General features: G+C 40.7%; 2 protein-coding genes across 2 annotated transcripts; both read right to left on the bottom strand.

Annotated features, from left to right (window-relative positions):
* Positions 1-258: 258 nt before the first annotated feature.
* Positions 259-11,516, bottom strand: plekhg6 (pleckstrin homology domain containing, family G (with RhoGef domain) member 6). The gene is made up of 15 exons (XM_030072973.1): positions 11,457-11,516; positions 10,001-10,220; positions 9,510-9,644; positions 9,021-9,158; positions 8,810-8,905; positions 8,565-8,615; positions 8,094-8,243; positions 7,893-8,003; positions 6,998-7,147; positions 6,727-6,861; positions 5,671-5,790; positions 5,426-5,558; positions 5,217-5,332; positions 2,912-4,485; positions 259-895 (listed from the first exon to the last, which is right to left on the bottom strand). Exons 1-15 carry the CDS (start codon positions 11,474-11,476, stop codon positions 700-702), a joined length of 3,345 nt encoding a protein of 1,114 aa, XP_029928833.1. The 5' UTR covers positions 11,477-11,516; the 3' UTR covers positions 259-699.
* Positions 11,517-12,257: 741 nt separating this feature from the next.
* tnfrsf1a (tumor necrosis factor receptor superfamily, member 1a) lies at positions 12,258-18,519 on the bottom strand. Its single transcript, XM_030073076.1, has 10 exons — positions 18,178-18,519; positions 17,520-17,621; positions 17,271-17,379; positions 16,988-17,116; positions 16,723-16,872; positions 16,446-16,524; positions 15,812-15,864; positions 14,755-14,927; positions 13,898-14,012; positions 12,258-13,704 (listed from the first exon to the last, which is right to left on the bottom strand). Exons 2-10 carry the CDS (start codon positions 17,583-17,585, stop codon positions 13,406-13,408), a joined length of 1,173 nt encoding a protein of 390 aa, XP_029928936.1. The 5' UTR covers positions 17,586-17,621; positions 18,178-18,519; the 3' UTR covers positions 12,258-13,405.
* Between the last annotated feature and the right edge of the window lie 1,326 nt (positions 18,520-19,845).

Genomic DNA, 19,845 nt, shown 5'->3' with positions numbered 1-19,845 from the left:
AATATGATTGAGATTTTATATATGCTCTGTCATTTCAATGCTCTATTGTAACTACTTTAAAATATTTTTATGCAAGGACTTTTCTGTACACGTTTCCTGAAAATAAAATGGTTTGCCAACAGTTTGTAAATAAAACACATTTCAGTGAATTAAATCTGATTTTTTTTTTTTTTTTTTTTTTTTTACATAGGCTGTACAATCTGAATGTTTCAGGCAAAAAAGAGGGCAAAAATACTGTACATAAAAGATAAATAAAATAGAACTTATACAAAAATATGTTTTATTTACACAAAACGCTGACCATGAGTGTATAGGTGCTGTGTCGAAAAAAAGTATAATACATTATTTTACATATTGATGCATATTTACAAAATCATTAGCAGCCATACATTCAAAATCTTTCTGTCAGAAGCACGGCAGATGTCGGTGTATTGAAACATCTGCATCTCTGCTGAGTTTGATATCATGTCCCAAAATATCTGTGCTTATTCTGGTAACAAACATCTTTTCATTCTTTTGTCTTTATTTTAATAAAAACAAAAAATGGGCAGTAAGAGAAGTTGTCCTTGTCAGTTTGTCCCTCTGTAAATTACATTCACAAGCTGAACTTTGAGTCAGCATCGTCGGACTGTCTGATGTCTTGGGACTTTCACTGGTTGGTGTTTTGAATCCCCTGAGTGCATCTTGTCTGCTGTAAATCTACACCTGGCTACACTGCCCATCCTCTTGCTCCTCGTTCCCTTCGAAATCCCATGAGGTCAGGGTCCGGCGCATGCCCTCCATGTCCCCCTTGTGCCTAGAGCTGTAGTCAGCCGGGTTCAGATGGTCCATGACTTCATCATCGTCAAAGCACCAGCCTGGCCAGTCCACATTTACACCTTCTGCAAAGATAAGGCTGAAGGGAGAGGCGGATGGAAACAGAGGGTTCAAATTTGTTTAAAATCATATTTACATGCCACAGCTTCCCCCACCATCTACTAGATGTGCTGGTCAACTTTTCCTAGAAGAGGTGCCACTCAATGCGTTTTGGTTTCAGTGGGAAATTTTAGAGTCACAGGCTCTAACCACTTTTTTAGAAGCATTTCCTATAAAATTCACTGGCTAGAGCGAATACTAATACATATTTTATAATATATTATATATAATGTTCAAAGACGCAAAACTATGAGAGACATAAGAAAACCATGAGAACAAAATACCAAAAACAGTTTGCAGCCTCAATAAATAAATACTCATGATAAAATATATGATTAACATAAACATAATAAATCTAACATTATATAAATAACATGCTATATAAAGAAGCAAAATGATCTAGCAAAAGATTCAAAGCAAGAATGAGATTAAATTAGAAGCTTAACATTCAGGGTAGGCAGTGTCATAAATTACCCAAGAAGGAAACTGAAGTTTCCATTGTGACAGAAGAACATGCATGTTATAAACCTACTCCTCGCCAAAAACTCATTTCAAAAGTACAGATTTGACGCCTAAAAAAAAAAGTTTGCTATTTCCCGATAAAGGGGAATACTACTCAATTTAAAATGCGTACATTACGCTCATAATTAAGGATTGGTCTACGTTAGGAGAATGGAAAACTCTGTCAACAAAGGGCAGAGCAGCAAAACTTCGGGCAGCCTGAGCTGCACCGCTGAAATGGCAGACTGAACAAAGAACTGAATAAAGTTTATTAGGATGACAAATTAGACAGATGTATGTAACTAGAGAAGGAAACTAACTAATTACGTTTCCTAAAATAGTGTAAGAAGAATTTTGATGCACTGGCACTTTAGTTAAGTACTTCAATTTAGTGAGATTTTATACTTTTAAAGAACTTCATTTCATTAGGACGTACTGTATTTTTTACTGCTCTACATTTATCTGATGGCTGTAGTTAATAGTTTCTTTACATAATAAGGTTTTACATGCAAAACATATGATAAGCTCATAAACTATGGTGCATTGTTAAACTACCCAACAGAATAGGAACATTAAAATACTTATTACTGCTTGCAGGTTAATGCATCAATAATTTCACACCTGGAAAAAGGATCATTTATAACTACTAATAACTACTTTAAAAATGGATACTTAAGCGCATTCTACTTCTACTACTTCTATACTTTCATTAAAGTACTTTTTGAATGTAGGACTTTTATTCACAATGGATTATTTATCTAATTTGGTACTACAACTTTTATAAACCTAAAAAATTTGAGTAGCCTACTTTTTCCACTACTGTATGTAATATCTAATTGAGCTTTGTGTTAGATTAATGGGCCACCAGGGCCAGGGTCAGGGTAAATTTCTCTAAAATTTCTGAACAGATTTGCATGACACTTTGCAGAAAGGTTGGCTTTGAGACAAGGAAAGTGGTGTGTGGCAGCGGACACGATGTCATATAATAAAAAGGCATGCATCCTCTGAATGGATTCATGCAGCATGATGAAACTTTGTGGAAAGGTTGGTTGAAGAACTGATTGTCTTCACACCGATTGGGCAAAGGCGTGGTGAATATAATATAGTGTACAGAGATATGCTCTTTACTGAGTGCTTTCTGGTTATTGTTATTAAAATAACATTTCTGTCGAATTACTTTGTCCTTTACACGTCAGTCTCCAGCAACCACGATAGTAGGCAGAAGTGAATTCTGACAAATTAAGATCAGATCAGATTACACTGTTGTTGGATGTAGCAATGACACATTGTTCAGCTGAAATTACTGAATTGAATTAATGGTTATTTGGAGGACAAACAACCTGATTCACTGCTTAAAGCACATTCTGTAACTTGAAGAACAAAAATATGTGCTGTTCTTCAGTCAAAGTCCAATCGGTCATTAATTAATGATGTTAATTAATTGTCACACTATCAGTTAGGCATCAAAAGTATGATAACAATTTGTGACTCTGACCTGCTGCTCCTCCTCTCCTCCTCATCTCCATCCACCAACTGTTCCGTCCATCCCTCGCTGACTGTAGGGGCTCTGCTTCTCATCAGCTCCACCTCTTCCCACTCTCTATCAGTCTCTCTGTCCCCATCACTGGGAGACGGCGATGGTGTGGAGGAGAAAGAAGGAGATGGAGATGGCTTATATGCTCTCATGTTGGGCATTTCCTGCCCTCTCACTCTGGCTCTCTCCAAAAGGCCCACCAAAGGGGAGACATGTACTTGTGGATCAAGAGCTGTGGTGGGAGATGGTGCGCCCCCCACTCTGGGCAGTGTGGAGGACTGACCACTGGAGGACAGATGAAGATCATGTTCTTGTTGAATGATGATGTCAGGGATGGAGGCGCTTCTCTGGGTTTTCAATTTGAGCCTCTTGTTGAAGTTTTGATCAGGCAGCTCAGACTCAGAGAATGTTTGGGGATCTGGGGAGACTCTTTCATCAGGACTGTTCCAAAACATGCCTTGGTTCAGCTTCAAGGACCCCAGTTTGAGCACCCGGAGTGAATCAGAGCTTTGACTGTGGGAAGCAGAGTTTTTCTTGAGCTTCTGGCTGCAGTCCGAGTCAGAGTTTGAAGAAGAGTTGGTGTTAGGGACCGATTGTGCCACCCCTGAGCTCTGGGACCTCTGTGTGGACATCTGCGAAGAGCCACACTGATGCATGCTGATGGGCCTCCTGGTCCGGCGTAACTTGGGAGATTTCAACTTTCTGGAGAACCTCCAAGGGTCTTGAAAAGCCTCCTCCTCTCCAGACTGGTAGTGCCACAAATTTCTCCTGGTCTCCTCCTCCACTGACTGTGAATCTAAATTGCTCTGTAATGATCTCCCTCCTGCCCTCGGGAGTGCTTGAAACTCAGGCCTCTCTGTAGCAACAGTTGGCTGATACTCTCCAAAAGGGGCCAATAAAGTGCCAGGTTGGGTGGATGGGTAGTCTACATCTGGATATCCACCCATTATGAGAGTGTGTGGTTCACTGGGCTTGTGTTTGAATGAGTCTGCTGTGTTTCTGGGCATGAAATTGTCACTCAGACAAGGGGCAGACTTTCTATTGTGGTTCCAGCTGACCCTTTGTTCCTTTTCCCACTGATATTCAGCCATTAGCTGTTCTTCCTCCCTATAGTTCCCACCTTGTTCTCTCACATCCAGTTCTATCCATTCATACCTTTTCATTGCTTCTTGCCAAACTGCAGATCCCCCATGCACTGTTTTGCGGTGATGGTCCTTGCGGTGATTGTCCCTTGCCATACTGCTTTGCCATGAAGGCAAGGCAGCATGGTTGAGTGCCACTGGATATAAGGGTTCATAATTTGTCTCTACTGGTTGAGACATCAACATCCCATTAACTGATTGAGGGATAACAGGTTCTTCACTTAGTTTATCCACAAATGTCTCTTCATCTGACTGCTTAGGAGGTTGCTCTATTATCTCCACATTAGCCATCATAGCTTCTGTGACAGGTTTGGCCTCAAACTGTTGGACTCCAGCTGGACAGTTGTTCAGATGTCTCTTTTTCTCTGTCTCTCTCAGGTTCTTTAGTGTCCTCTATCAACAAGGCATGAAATTAAATTCACATTTTAAATACGGTAAACAGCAATTAAAGCTGTGCTAAGACATTTCTGACCACTACAGGGTGCTGAGAGCTCAAACTCCATTTGTAAGCAAATAGAGTCAACCCTGCTTTTCCAGGTTAACAGCAGATCACTTGCACAAAACCAATAGTTAGGGGGGGGGGGATCTGTTTCTGGGATGGAAATTAATAATATATATTTTGCTCTCAAAAGGTTTTTGTTGGATTACTTGAATTATTTTGTCTGTGACCTCTAATTTGAAAATGTGGTGAAGCTGCAGAACTTTAGCTACACGATAAACTGGTTTGAATCAACTTTTTCTGTCACCACAGTGCTGATTGCTGCGACAGAAGCACTCACACGATTGATTTGAAATTTGGATTTTTTATCTGCAGAAAGTGTACCCTCAGAGACACTTTGAATGAAGTTGATCAAGCAGCCTGCAGGTGAAATGGGGACAGAGGAAGTCGATATTTGGATTGGTATTTGAGTTGATATGGAAAAAAGTAAAAGCAGGAAATAACAACCAGGTGGCTGTAAGACGACTCACAGTAATTTTACTGTTAAAAAAATGCATGTAATATTGCTTAATGTAGCTTCAATTACACTTAAAAATTACTGTAATTTCTGCAGTGCTGTTACTTATTATTAATATAAATAAATCATTGCCATTTTGGAGTTGCAGGAGGAAAAATCTATTTTTACCTGTGCCTCGTGGATGGTGGAGACCCACCTGGTGCAGCTCTCTACTGTAGTTGATGCAAAGATGTAGACATTCATAGCACAGCCAAGCTCCCCTATCTCCACAAGAACAAATGAGCCTGAGAGAAGAGGAGGAATGATAAAGAGGTCTATATATATATAATTTTGGACGGAATCCAACTTGCGTCAGTGCCCATGAGGGTTTTACTTACAGCCATCTTTCAGTGCGACACAGCAAGTTCTGTCAAGAGCCAGAGGAGGCCGAACTACCTTCAGTCGCTCTCCCTTCTTCTGGACTTTGGTCATCAGAAGTACATCTGAGAAAAGTAGAGCCACCACTTCCAGCTACAGCAAATTATTTATGGGGAAACACGGAAAGTCAAGAAAGTTATGAGGAGGGTCATCTTGAGGCATTATAACAAAATGAAGAGTGATTAAAAACACTGGCAGTGCTCACCTTGCTGTCTTTTCTGCCACGAATCTTCAGGTTCTCCTCCAGCAGCAGCTTTCGTACAACTCCAGGACCCACCCCACTGATCGGACATGTTAAATCAAACTGGCAGATCTCTCTGACATGCTGTAAAGGAAGTCAGACATTAATAATTAACAAATGAAACATGTTAAACCAACAGTCCCGAAACTTTTCCATATCAGGGACTTCCCATTCTTGTTATGCCACAGAAAACATTTCTTGAAATAACATTTAAGATTTTAGTCCTATGCAACGGATCTAAAAAGATTTGGTGGTCAGATACAATTGGGTACAGAATCATATGACTTTTTGTTCTGGTATACTGAAGTGATGCTATCAGGGTGGAAAGTGAAATCTGCGAGTGAATCCCCTTAAATTCCCTTATGGGACCCCTTTGGGAACGATTGTCAAAGGGAGTTTCTGGGTATTTTGGCATAATGCTCCACTTTAATGTATCTTTGCTGCATGCTGCTTTAATGATTACTCACACAAAGATTTTAGGGCAAAGATTTTAGGGAACCAAGCACACTGAATTTCCCAGCAGAGATGACTGAAAAAGAGAAACATGCCACGAGAAGCTGGTTTGCTTCTGGTCTTGAGATACACTTCAGCCTTTCGATTGCTTTCAATGGGAATTTTGAGTGTTATGCAATAAAAGATATTGTTTAAGACTATTGGTGCCTGTGATTTATGATGAAGCCTGATCCACTTTTTGTTTATTTTGTAAGGACCATATTCTGTACATAGTTCTCTCTTAGGTTGCATATCTATAGACAGTGCCCCCACTTGTGTATTCTGTATTTGCTCTGATGATGAAAATTTGGCACAATAAATATAAATTGCTGGCCAGCTTAAATGAAGCTCTTTGAGACTGTAACACAGATTAATGGCTTTAAATAAACTTGAGCTTGAACATGAAACTGCTGAGTAGTGTGTAGATGGCACTGATTGGTAACTCTGGTGGTTCTGCAAAGAACAAAAAGTCAGCTGAGTGAATGGCAGATGTTATATTCACATTCTTTTTCTTTTCAAATCTATTACCTTGTCGATTTCTTCATTTATGCCTTCTACTTCATATCCCTCCAGCCTCTGGGCAGAGATAGAGAGAGCAAGCTCCTCATCCTTGAACCTCAGATAGTCATTGATGCTCTCTAAAAAACCAATGACACTCGACAGCTAGACAGTAAACAGAAAGACGAATGGGCGAGTGTTAGTAGGTGGGAGTTTTGTTGAGAACATGCAGCGCAAGGGGCCACAAACAGTTTGTGCTGAACATAACAGGTTTGTTGATTTGGAAACTGAGGCTCCTCACCATGCCTCTGAGTGTTTGCTGTACTTGTGGGTCATGGGTGCTTTTGAGGATGGCCTGGAGCAGCAGAGGGTATTTTGTGATCCTCTGGTGGGGTTTGGCCTGCATGTCCCCCAAACGCATCCGCTCACACAGAGGGTGAGTCTCCACCCACTATATAGGACACAAAAAAAAAATCATCAGAAAAACTTTTACATCACAGAATTAGATCTATTTGATCTATCTGATGTACATAATGATGAATTAATTTGATCCATTATGTAAGCACAATGTTTTCTTCCTTGTGATTTTATTCTCCTCATTGTTATGTGCCTTGGAGGACCATGAAAAGCAGCATACAAATAAGATGGTTCTCTATACGATTGCACTGAAAACAGGTTAGGATGATGCATTTCTGTGAAAAATATGCATTAACTATTTTAGCCAGTAAAAATTATTGTTAGCAGACAGATTTTTATTGTTCAGTTTTGGACAATGTATACGCCAAGTATTAAAATTGTTGCAATAGAACTTGCTTGTCTGGCAGTCACTGTCATGACAAACGCTCAGTCTCACAAATTGCTTGCTTGACAGAAAATCAAAAAGCTTTCAGCTAAACTGAATCGTTGAGATAGGAAGTTTTTGTGGTTGCCCTTCAGAAACTGGTTATGACAGGACATGAGATTACAAAACAACCCACACCACAACACTGCCATTAACAATAGGAGGGTTACTCATAACTCATTAGGTTACACTGCATTCCTGTTTGATATGGTAAACAGTAATTTAGGGCTTGTGTGGGTGTCCAGCTCAGTTTGCGTTCAAGCATTTGTGCATGTAGATCATCAGAGCATGTATGTGCATATATTTCAACTCGTACTGCAATTGCACGGATAAAATTCTGCAGTGTCTGCTGTACCTGGATGTAGGTAAAGAAATGAGGATTGGTTTCCATCTGCCTCCGTGAGAACTCGAGTGTATTCTCCTCTTCCCAGCAGTACGGCAGATAGTCTGAGAAACGTTCATGAAACTAAGGAAAAACGCAGAGACTAAATTATTATTATGCGTAACAAGCTCATAACTGCCCTCCTAATGTATCTGACGGAGGGTGAGCTGTTACCTGCAGACAACCAGCTTCTAACTGCATGGGGTTGAAGGGCTTGCCTGTCCTGCGGACCTCCAGTAACATTGGATATACCACCTCCTGCCAGAACAGGCGGTGGGCTCTGAGGATAGAGGGAAGGTTGGAGAAAAGCAGCTCAGGTGTCACCTGCCAAGAAAGAAAATCAGAGAGATCAGAGTGAAAGAGAGGAAGAGAGAGAGAGAACAATTCGAAATGACTTAACCACATTGTCTGAAATTTTCTGTCTTCTTAGTGGAAATGTTAAAAAATTCTGTTGTTGTGTTGAATGTTCCACTTGCGCTTAAGCACATAGGCCGTCTGAGCAAGAACGGATGTTTTCAGTGTGCCAGTATGTCAGATGTATGCAGAGCAGTGGAAAATGGGCCTGCAGGTGGTTTGTATTGTGCTACATGTTTGTGCAATTCCCGTCTAGACAAGGAAATGCTACTACATGCACTGCAAACTGACCTCGAGGAGAAATCCATGCTGGTGCAGGTTGAGGAGTGCTGCAATAACCAACTGTGAGGGACACAAAGAGAGACTGTTCAACATCCTGTAAGATGACCTCATCAGTAATGATACATTTAAACATGAATACAATTTAATGCAAAAGTCATTTGACTATAAAACTGCAATTCTTTTTTCATGCCAAACATTTAATTAGTTGATGTTAACAAAAAGAAAATGAGAGTATATAGTGAGTGAAGTCTTACATCTGTGATGACTGTGAGCTTGTTAATGTAGGAGAGCTCAGTGTGGACAAACTCCCACAGCACCTCCTGCTGGTGCCTCTGGCTCTTTGACATCGTCTGGCAATGAAAACAGGATGAAGGAGGAGGAAAGAAACAGGAAGCCATTTATGAATGTAAACTCACTTGCCCACCAAAACTGTAAATACTGGAGAGGAGATTAAGAGGGTCATACCGAATGAGAGTGGACTATATCTGTCCAGTTCTTTTCGAGTGTGGTTCCATGACTTTCCTCTTCCCACCTCCACCTTAGACTGATAGGAACAGTGTATGCTTCCAGAGCCTGTTTCAACACATCCAGCTGACCCCGCTCCTGAAGGGTTGGGAATTGCACAGTGAAGAGTTACGCAGAAAAAACCGAGAGTGTAGAAACTGAGAAAAAAGGACAGAAACAGGAGCACAAATATAGATAGTAGGGTGACACAGAGAAACTAGAGCGAGAAAAAAGGAGGTCAGGAAATTTGTTATCATAATGTATATCCTGTTCAGTACAAATGGCCATGTTGGGGCTCTGTGTATAGTCATTGCCGTGGCTTAATTTAGAATCACTGCGGCACAAATGGAGCTGCAGTTGTTTGCGTTGGCAGACACTCCTAAAGCATGTCTGTATCTGTGCCTGTGCTTGTCAGAGTGTATTCAAGGAGACTTCACGGGAGGAGAATACCTCAGGCACAGGGCTCTTGTCAGACACTCCCTGGCTGAACAAGACCTGTCTCAGCGCAGCTCTAGGTTTGGCGGCTGCAGATGCTCCTTTGCTGACACTTGCAAAGTCTGTCACGACTTTCTGCTTTGTGCGTCTCTGAAATGGACATAGAGAGAGTCAGACGCCTTATTTTCATACTGTGCTGGTCATAAAGGCTAAACAGAGCATCAGGCACATTTCCAAACCTACTATTTAACTATTTCTGATACATCAGATAATACAGTGAGACAATGGACACCATTCGAATCTAGGATGTTTATTTATACACTGACTCATTTTACTGTTATGTTTTACTGAGTTCAAAAGGGAGTTGCCCTCAACCTCGACAAGATCCAGCATAAATCCAGACTGATGTTTGTTTTTCTACACTATTTATCAGATATTCATGTTTGATATCAGTTCAGAAGACTGCCATCTTTACCTTTCAGTTCCATTCGTAAGAGGCCTCTTACCTGATAGACCAAAGTGTTGAACTTGTTTTTGTCTGCTGACCCCCTGTGGTGATGGGTTATCTCTGCAGCTGATGTTGGCCCGTCAATAACATCTGGCTCTTTGATTTCTGTATCCTTCTGCCTCTCCCCCTCCCCTCCATCTCTCCACTGCACTGCTGTTTCATCCACTGGGCAATCATCTCCCACGCCATTGTTCACATTGGATACTTTTAAGGAATAGCTGAGAATAAGCACACAGGGTATTTTGTGCCTGAAATATGTCATGTGACAGTGTAGAGCATACTGCTATGTGACAGAAAAAGGCTGCACAAGAGAGTATCCAGAGACATGCGGCATAATGGCGAGACAAAGTGCACATTATTGTTATTGTTCCATTGTGTTTCATAAGAAGTTCTTTTCAAAGCTAAGGCTAGATAAAATCCAGGTAAACAAACCGCAGCAACAAACAAAAGAAAGCACACTATGCCATTTAGTTGGGAAAGTATGGCAACTGAAGTCCAAATTTTCAAATAAAGAAGCACACGCGCACGGCCTTCACTGATACATCCTCCGACACAAAAGTGAGAGCCAGGTGTGACAGACAGGTAGCCAGGCTATCAAAAAGTAAGAGGTACTTGAGCAGCATTCTGGGAACTACAAAACACATTAACGCGTGCAGATCCACATGGTTGGCGCTTCAGTCACCTGGCTGTTGAGTGTCTGGTCTCATCTGACATTAATTTACACAAACCTGTCATCATAAATTACTATACATCCTACTACAGGTATAGGTTACACAGGGGAATGTGCACGGGTTCTCAGGTGAACTACTTCTCTGAGAGCATATATTTTCTTATTTTTAGTGTATACAAAGGTGTATTGCATATGTTCTTTGAATTAAGCTATTTTATTGTATTTGGTTATTTGTTGTGTTTATTTTTCTATAGATATATATTATTCTCCTCCAGTGTTAATAGGTATATTTACTGTGTATTACTGTTGCAGTGTCTGCATAAATAGTGCACAGCATGATTGATGCTAATGCACACCAGAGATTGGGAAAATAAACTCACTCTCAGACACATATATCACAGGCATGTACCCTGCACTGACCTGCTCGTGCTACAGTGTCAAAAATCAAAGCACTTGACGCAAGTTATTTCATCACAGTGTCACACCTGTTTGCAGTCAGCACACTGTATATCACAGTAACAAACTCAAGATGCCTGAATTCTTTTTTATTATCACGGCATTGCAACACTCACTCCCGATGGAGAGTTTGTTTTTAAAAACAGACTTGTCAGATCTTTTTGATTTTAACCAAAATAAACGAGCTCAAAACAGCCAGTGAGGAACACGCTGTGAAGCCATGAAGCAGAAACAAATTGATTAATTAATAAGTAGGCCTATAATATCATTTTTGACTGCCACCTGTTACCACCTGGGTTATATTAGTTGAGAAAAATGTACACTTTACCTGGGCTTGGTTGAATCCATTTCGTTTCAAACAGACATCTTTAGTTTCTGTTCACTTTCTCCTCCTCTTTCTCTCTGCCTGATTTGGTCCCTCCCCCTCTTCCTTTCACCTGCACCCCTTCCCTATGCAACTGGCCCGACAAGAACAACTGGATTTTAAAGCCAACAAATCAGTGCTTAGGCTGGTTAATGTGTTGCAGTTGAGTATTTACAAGAGGTGGTGACTGATTTCTTAAAGGGTGATCTGCCGTTGTTCAAAGTCAGTTATGGTTACTGAACAAAGAGAAGGTAATCATTTTAGGGGAGAGGCCGGGTGTCTTTTAATACTCCATATGATTCAACATATGGAGTGTTAAAAGATTCCATAATTCATATTTTAGCTCATTACACAACAGAGAGCATTGTGGATATGTTGTGAGCGGTGAGAAAATGGTAACTGATAGCACAGTGGGGTGGAAAGTTAATCAGTGCTCACAGGTTAAGTGAGTTATGGGGAAGTGCAGCAGGTCAAGGAATGTAACCACCGGAGGGAGATTAGGATCAAAAAGAAAAATAAGGAAATAACCCTTGAGTATGTAAAAATAGGGGTGCGGACAAGAGACGTAGTTTGAAGCGTAACTAAAAATTCAGTACTTGGAGGAGAAATGTGGAGTGACAGCATGCCTTGACTTTTTGACTTACAAACATCATTACATGCTCATAAAAACTGAAAATCATTATTCATCACTGACAACGCACACATACACACACACACACACAGAGCCGGTTACTGAATTCATCATGACATGAAAAACAATTTTGTTTATGCATTTATTGAAAAGGTGAGAATAGTTATTCTCTCAATAACCGTGTCTATTTTACCATAATACCTTACAATTCGTGATTATAAAATATCATAAGTGATAAAAGTGTTATTATGATACAAATGCACAACTAATATGTGTCCCACAGAGAGGAGGAGCCCTCTACCCGTCTGTCTGCGTTTGACTCATGTGCCATGTTGGGATGAATGTGTAGGCCTCCAGGCTGAGACTGGCATTGTGAAAGCTCTCAGGCTGAGACGGACTGAGACAGGGCGTGCCTTGTTGTCTCTTACCTAGTAGTGAATAATGCTTCTATGATGGGGTTTTAAGGAATGCTAATGGAGCCATGAAAAACCAGTAGCAAGGGTCTGGGCCTCAGTCACTGGCAGCAGCTCCCTCATTTTGTTGTTACCATAAATGAGTTTGCTGGTGGCAAATGAAACCAGTTTGCCAATAAATGATAATGAGGCAGTTATAGTTTCTGTTTCATACATTTACAGTAGTGACTATTCACAATAATCTGGTGATAGATTTGCCTCCTCTGCTGTTTGCTATACATAATTCACATTAACAACATGAAAAAAACACCATTCAGAACATATTAAAAAAAAACAAAAAAAACAAAAACAAAATACCACCACTGTCCCCAAAACAACATCACACAAATCAAGCAGGCATTATAAATGAATTGTCTAATATTCTGTACATCTTCCACATCCACATGTGGAAGATATCAAATAGTTAATACCAGCAAAGCTTGGAGAAAGCTTTTCAAAAATGTTTAAAAAAATATTCTGCATTGAAAAAATTTTACAAAGTGTGAGTTACCTGAAATTAGGAATACATTATGAACCATTTGAATGGACTTCTGATCCTCTCAGTGATTTAACTTTGGCCCTCCCATCTTGGTGGGTAGCTTGCAGGATGACTGGGACTGATCAGCGACTGTGGTTGCAGGAAAGTCGGAACGGTCTCTGCTCACTATGATTTTTGCTTGCATCTGTAGCACCATGTTCCTTGGATTAAGAATGCTTGTGAAAGAGCCTCTCAGTGCGACACTTGGTCTCATTTTTTTTGTTCTACTTGGCTTGAGGATATACTGGTAGAGGAGTGTGTAGCATCGCTGATCAGCATGCCAAATGTGTCCTTACTGAATGCCATACTTTGTCTGCAGCTCCTCGACTGCCCATCCCAGCTGCATGCTACTCAGTTTGTCCAACAGCTCTTGCAGTAAGGGCCGGTGCAGCATTACACCTGAACTTCCTCCCCTGCTCTGTGAACCCCTCTCGGCCCACATTCTCAGCATCTGGTAGTGAGCCTCCTTGCAGGCCCGGTGATCAGCCTCTGCCCGCTCAATCTCAGTATCGGTCACACCCAGAGAGCGCACCAGCTGCTTCACCTGCGGTACGGGCACCAGATCGAGCACCGTGTAGATCAGCTCCGAGACTGCAGCAGGGAGTAAGGAGAGGAGAGAGGCTTGTTGAGTTACACAGATAAAAGGAGGGTTAGCACAATGGGCTACTGTATGAATGAGTGTGCACATACCTTTGCACAGGTGCATGCACTGCCACACATATCAGCATGCTTGCACACACAGCCACAAACACACTCAAACACATGCAAGTATATCTACACTCACACTTAATTTCAAGAGGGATGCAGTCAGGTAGACTGGATGGCTCCTGGTCACTTACAGGACTATAGGGAACAGCATTGTTGTAGTTGTCTGAAGGTTTCTCAATGCAGAGCATATTCTATAATGACAGCAAAGGTTGATATAATATTTTATTCTTTATCTTCATTTGGATTACCATTAGCTTCCAGAAAATGATCCCTAATCTTCCTGGGATCCGCGCAAAAACAGCCACAATAAAAACAAGCGATTATTAAAAATCACACTGTATCAATAACACAAAAAGACAAAAACAAGCCAAATAGCTAAATAAATAAAATAACACTACATATGAAACAAAAAGAGTAACCTACAATGAAAAAAAAAATTGTCAAATTTGCAACAAAAGCAAAAAATAAAAATAATCAGAAATTCTGAGACAGAAAAAACGCAATAATATTTATAAGAAATTCATCCATTTTTGTTTAAATAACTTTTTAAAAGAAAATCTACTTTTAGTCTGTCTGATATTGATGGGGACCATCTTCCAAGAAAAACAATTTTCATAATATAATTAGTTTTGGGATTTGGCACCACCCAAAATACAGTACATATTATTTTATCTTGAAGGAATTGTAGAGTGTTATTCCAAATAACATTGTACATGAATAACAGAAGACAGAATTTTAATTTGGCCTCCACAGTTGCCCATGACGATCATTTATGCATCTCACACCCAAAAATACAGAAAGAACGATTAAGACTCAATCTGGCTGCTCTGTTTCTAAGCAGCACTTGACCAAATAACTTAACATTTTGCAGTAATTGTGGCTGTGCATTCAGTGGAGCAAAAAAAAAAAAAAAAAAAAAAATAGTCGATCTACCTGACTTGTGTCGGGGAAAACGTCAGATGTTGGGGAGGAGCTTAGCAGTCTCCTCTTGGTGTGCTGCTTTGTGGTTTTGTAGGTGACAAACCCCACCACCACTACCAACACCAGCCCCACCACACCAACTCCAACCAGCACTAACTTAAGGGACTCATGCTCGTTCTCAGCAGCTTGAATGAGAGAGAGAGCAAAATTAATGTAAAGAACAAAAAGTGAAGATGAACACACACAGGATATGCAATGATGTTTTCATGCAGTGTAAAAGGTGACAAAGTCAGCATCAGCCCTCTTGAAAATTTTCTGAACTGTTACCAAACATACAGATGAAAGCCATATCTTATTACAGAATTTAATAAAAACATGATCAGGTTTCTTTGAAGCTAAGCAAGAGTACACTAATTGAGGTTTTTTTAAAGGATGCAATTTGCAGGAAAATACACTTATTTTGAAAGCTGGTCCTGACTCAGTTTAACAGCAATACAGCACTTTAACGTCACACTGCAATCCCAGCACAAGGTCACATCAGTCGGATTTGCACTGCACTGCTATTATCTGATTTTCATACTTGACTTTTAGGAAATCAAATTGCTTAAGCCACTGTGGGCTGAGATATGATGAGGGGACTGCAAGGTCCTTCTGATAACCTCCGAGCACATTGTTCTCTATTTTTGAGCAGCCATTTTCTGTTTCGATCACTAAGTGAATGGCTATAGAGAGTCACTACAGTTTTAGACCTGCAAGTAGACACTTTCAGTATGTCGTGTGGCAACATCCTGCACAAACTCCAGGCAGAGGCACGCCTATCGCATGCTTTACTCAGAACAGGAAAAAGTATTAAGCTCATCAATTTTCAAAAACAAAACTAAACTAAACAGAACAATGTTATCAGCTGAGCACCACTGAACACAGGAAATCCAAAAATGCTCTCTCTTATTTGCCACCATATTTTTTCCAGGATCTGCATGATTCACACTGGTCGTGACTTCAGTAACCAAAACATGAAACTCTGGATTAATCTGCAAAAATCACATCCCTGTTTCAAGCTCTCACTTACGTTTCTTAATAACATCTGTTGTTGGGCAGTGGAGCTTGCAGTCGGTTGTACAACTGTGGAGAAGAGAGGGGAAGTTTTAAAATATCAAGAAGGAAGTGGCACGTTCAATGAGGAAGTGATTAACACAGACACTGCATGTTAACACTTGCTGTTAGAGAACTACTACAATGACAGGCATCTTGAAAGGTCAGCTTTAAGAGGTACTGCCTAATACAACCACCAGTGGTTATACTCATGTGTTTCTGGTGATTTTTAACCAAGGACATAGATTTACAGGCCGTATGACTCTCTCCTATTTCCTCAAATCATTATTTTACCACAGCCTCCTCTCTTTCGTTACTAACAGGAGCCCTGGATGGTACCTGAGATCTAGGGAACCAGGCAGGTATTGGATAGAACTCGAGTCTAAAAGGCAGCTTGGTATCTGAGTAAGCATGCTTTAGTAAATTTTACGTCATTGGCCCAAGATGTAACGCAATAGAGCTCCCTTCTTTTGAAAGTCAGTGGAAAGATCGAACAAAATCGGAAGTGTGCTGGAAGTTTCAGCTCCGCATACCAACTTCCCCATTAGGCTGTTTAAACACCTCCCCCTTCCCAAAAAAAAAAAGCAGCTACAAAATGTGCATATACTCACTCCTTGCATGGTAAACACTGGGTCTTGTGTCTATAGTAGCCCTTCTCACATTCACACACAGTGTTGTTCTCTGGGGTACCTGTGCACAGCAGTGATCAGAAAATCAGTACAACACTTATCATAGCAAGTACTATTTTGGTCTATTGGCCTATACTGGCAAATTACTCTGCAGTCCAGTTTATTATGTTAAAAAACAACTAGAGATAAAGAGGGAGAGAAAACAGGATATTTCAGTAATTTCAGTGTAATTAGCAGGCTTGCCATTCTTGTCACTCACATGCATAGGTTTGTATTTCTCGAAGTCCACATGAATGGCATTTGATACACTGATCTGTTCCTGGACCAATGACTTCTTTGTAGAAACCAGTTTTACAGCGACAAACAGTGTTACGCTCCTTTGAACATGGTGATACCATCACCTCATACTCTGCAGATGTAGGAAAGATAGAACAAGAGGACAGAGTGATGATGCTGCACTGTTCAATGCACACAAGCAGCCAGTAAATTGAAAATGATGCACAAAAAAGATAATAATACTCTACTTTTGCAGCGTTTACATATTTTACAGTTGGGAGTGTAGTTCATCTGATCCATAAAGGTCTCTCCCTCCTCACAGGGTTTACAGCTAGTCCTTTGGCCCTCTGCTTGACAGTCTGCCACATACCTAAAACCTGGAAATGATTGTTCACACAAACAGCACTAGTCAACACGGCGCAGACGTCTCAGAGAGGGTCCAGTATCTGACACAAGATCAGTCTGGGGAAAACACAATGTGGTGCCACGCTGCTCTGTGTCCTGTCTGTCATGCAGGGAGCCATACAATACCTTGAGCGCATTTGTTGCAACAAATTCCATCATCAGAGCGAAAATCTCCAACAGGACACTCCTCCTCCAGTGGCTGTGGTTTTGTTAAACCCAAGGTGGGGAACAACAACTACAACACAGAATGTATAAATGCAATCAAACATCACAATGACAATGACAACAACTACTACAATTCATTGTTTTTTTTTTTTGTTTTGTTTTTAATGCATATTCAAAACATTTAGTAAATTATTGAAAAAATGTTTTTACCAATATAAGCAGTGTGCAAACACTGCCTCCATGAGGTTTTTTATTCCAGAGGCCAACTCCCTCCATTATCTTGCACTTTAACCTCAATCCATTTGTGGCCACCTGCAGAGTAATCAGTGGATAAAACAGCTTACACAGACAACGAGGGAATAAAAATGATGATAATTGTGATGTAGTTTAGTTTTCTAAATGGGCGAAAAGAAGTTTATAAAGCGCATTATACACCACGCCATGGGCCTTGTTACCCCTAATAATTAATGAGTACATTCATAAATGAGTACATTCATAACATTAATTCATAAGGATAAGTAGCCGTCAAGGGCCAAAAACAAACAAACAAACACACAAACAAACAAACAAAAACAAACTGATTCGCGCACTGGCACGCAGGGCAACGGCAGCTTGACTTTCTATATTATGGAATTTTTAAATGCATAATACGGTGAAACATTAAAACTATAACCTGTGACAAGCCGATACAGTAAAACAAAACAATTAAGACAACTTCGTCCCTCGATATTTTATCTTTTTTTTTTTTTTTTTTTAAGTTTCGGTTTCAGTAGCCTACCATACGCCTACTCCCTGCTTCTGCCTCCTGTTTGATATGGATCTATCTTTCCCACACTGACAATGACGCACAAGTTTGTCGTCGCCTTACCTGAACAAGCCCTTCACGGCGAACGATGGCTATTTAATTCACTTCCATACCAAGACAGAAAAGTATATAAAATTAAAGTTTCTTATTTTAATGAACGCAGAACGACGAGCGGCCCTTTCCCCCCAGTCGAGCACAGAGAAACGGAGGCGGACTTGACGGGAAATGCTGGGCACGTCACACGTTTAAAGGAAACATGAAACTGGAGAGACAGCCTGCCTGCCACTGAGTTGTGCAGGCCGGGCTGTGCGGACAGTTAGCCAAGACACGGTAGGCTCAAGCCCCTGTGGGTCTGCCGTGACTCACTCTTTAGTAAGAACTTTTGAGTCAAATGAAGAAACAAACAAAACATGACTACACTACGGCCCTTGTGCAGACTTGTCATTCATATAACATTGCGGTTATTACCGTTTGGACACGTGACATTCAGGCACATACAGGTGCAATTAATAAAATTTGAAAAAAAAAAAGAAAAGAAAGAGAGAAAGAAAAAGAAAGAAAATGAAATAAATCAATAAATAAAAAAGCCAAGAAAAACTACTAAAATGTGTCAAATGGCGATAATGGGACAGGATGCAGATTGTTCATTCAGAATGTAAACTCAGGTAACCTGGTTGGTACATAAGCTCACTCAGCAGAGCAAGACAAGTGCTTCCTCAGAAAGACCACATCCTTCCTTTAATGGGTAAAAGATATCTTCACCATCTCTGTACTTTTTCCTCCTCTCCTTCTCTCTCTCTCTCACACACACACATACACACATTTTGCACACCTAGACAAAAAAGTAGGCACTACTTTCCACACACACACACACACACACACATGCACGTGCAAACACACACACCCATGCAGGCCTCAAGTGTGCAGGCTCCCTCTCTGACTGCAGCGAGGTTTGGAAGTTCATCTGGGCCCGTGCACTTCTGAATCTGTGATGTGGTACTCAAAAAGAAAACTGCCGTTGTTTACTATCTGTTTACCTCATCGCAGAAACATCAACATGTTCCTGGCAGAGATCCCTTTGATGTTCTGATCTAGCACAGTAACGCTTAGGGTCAGCAGCCGAATACTGAAACTTCAAGATAAGGCTGGCGTGGCTTGCTTTAACTCAGTTGAAAGTGATATCACTGCCCGCTCCTACCTCTGCCAGTCATCTCTGTGCTCTGTTTGAGTGGCGCTGCGTGCTGAGGCAGCCACACTGACAGGCAGAAATTGAGAGTTTGAGACCTGCCAGTTACAGCAGAGGAAGAAGCATATTACTAGGTTTTCCTGTGATGGAAACTGAGCGACGTTCTGGTCAACTGTCAGAGCGAAGAAGATCTCAGGAGACTGTGAGGTCTTATGCAAAGGATGTTTATTGATGCTTAGCTGAGGAGAAGAGAGTACAAGTGTTACACGTGACACACCAGTTCTGAGGGTTTCTCACTGGCATGCCTTATGCTCTGTGTTTATGAAAGGCATCAATCTGCCTAGCCTTGTTTCCGTAAATGTGACCTACAGCTTCCTTCATATTCCTATCCATCACTCTCATCCAAACCCCAAATCGGCATGATAAGAAAATGTTTTTGATTGCCAAAGGATGCACACAGGGCAATACAGAAATCTCAGATTAAACAAATGCACTTATACCACCTATAATAAACCTCATGCTAACATTGTATAGTTTATCTTTGC

This window comes from Myripristis murdjan, chromosome 16 (assembly GCF_902150065.1).
Source record: "Myripristis murdjan chromosome 16, fMyrMur1.1, whole genome shotgun sequence".
In the NCBI taxonomy this organism is placed as follows: domain Eukaryota; kingdom Metazoa; phylum Chordata; class Actinopteri; order Holocentriformes; family Holocentridae; genus Myripristis; species Myripristis murdjan.
This window is presented reverse-complemented; position numbering and strand designations above follow the sequence as displayed.

Coding starts and splice junctions, on each gene's coding strand:
- plekhg6 (XM_030072973.1), bottom strand. CDS start 11,476: ATGGATTCAACCAAGCCCAG. Junction 9,159..9,509: donor ACAAGAGCCCTGTGCCTGAG/GTATTCTCCTCC, acceptor CCAACCCTTCAG/GAGCGGGGTCAGCTGGATGT. Junction 8,244..8,564: donor AGCATGGATTTCTCCTCGAG/GTCAGTTTGCAG, acceptor CTTTCTTGGCAG/GTGACACCTGAGCTGCTTTT.
- tnfrsf1a (XM_030073076.1), bottom strand. CDS start 17,585: ATGGAGGGAGTTGGCCTCTGGAATAAAAAACCTCATGGAGGCAGTGTT. Junction 16,525..16,722: donor AGAAATACAAACCTATGCAT/GTGAGTGACAAG, acceptor TGCTGTGCACAG/GTACCCCAGAGAACAACACT. Junction 14,013..14,754: donor TTTTCCCCGACACAAGTCAG/GTAGATCGACTA, acceptor CTGTCATTATAG/AATATGCTCTGCATTGAGAA.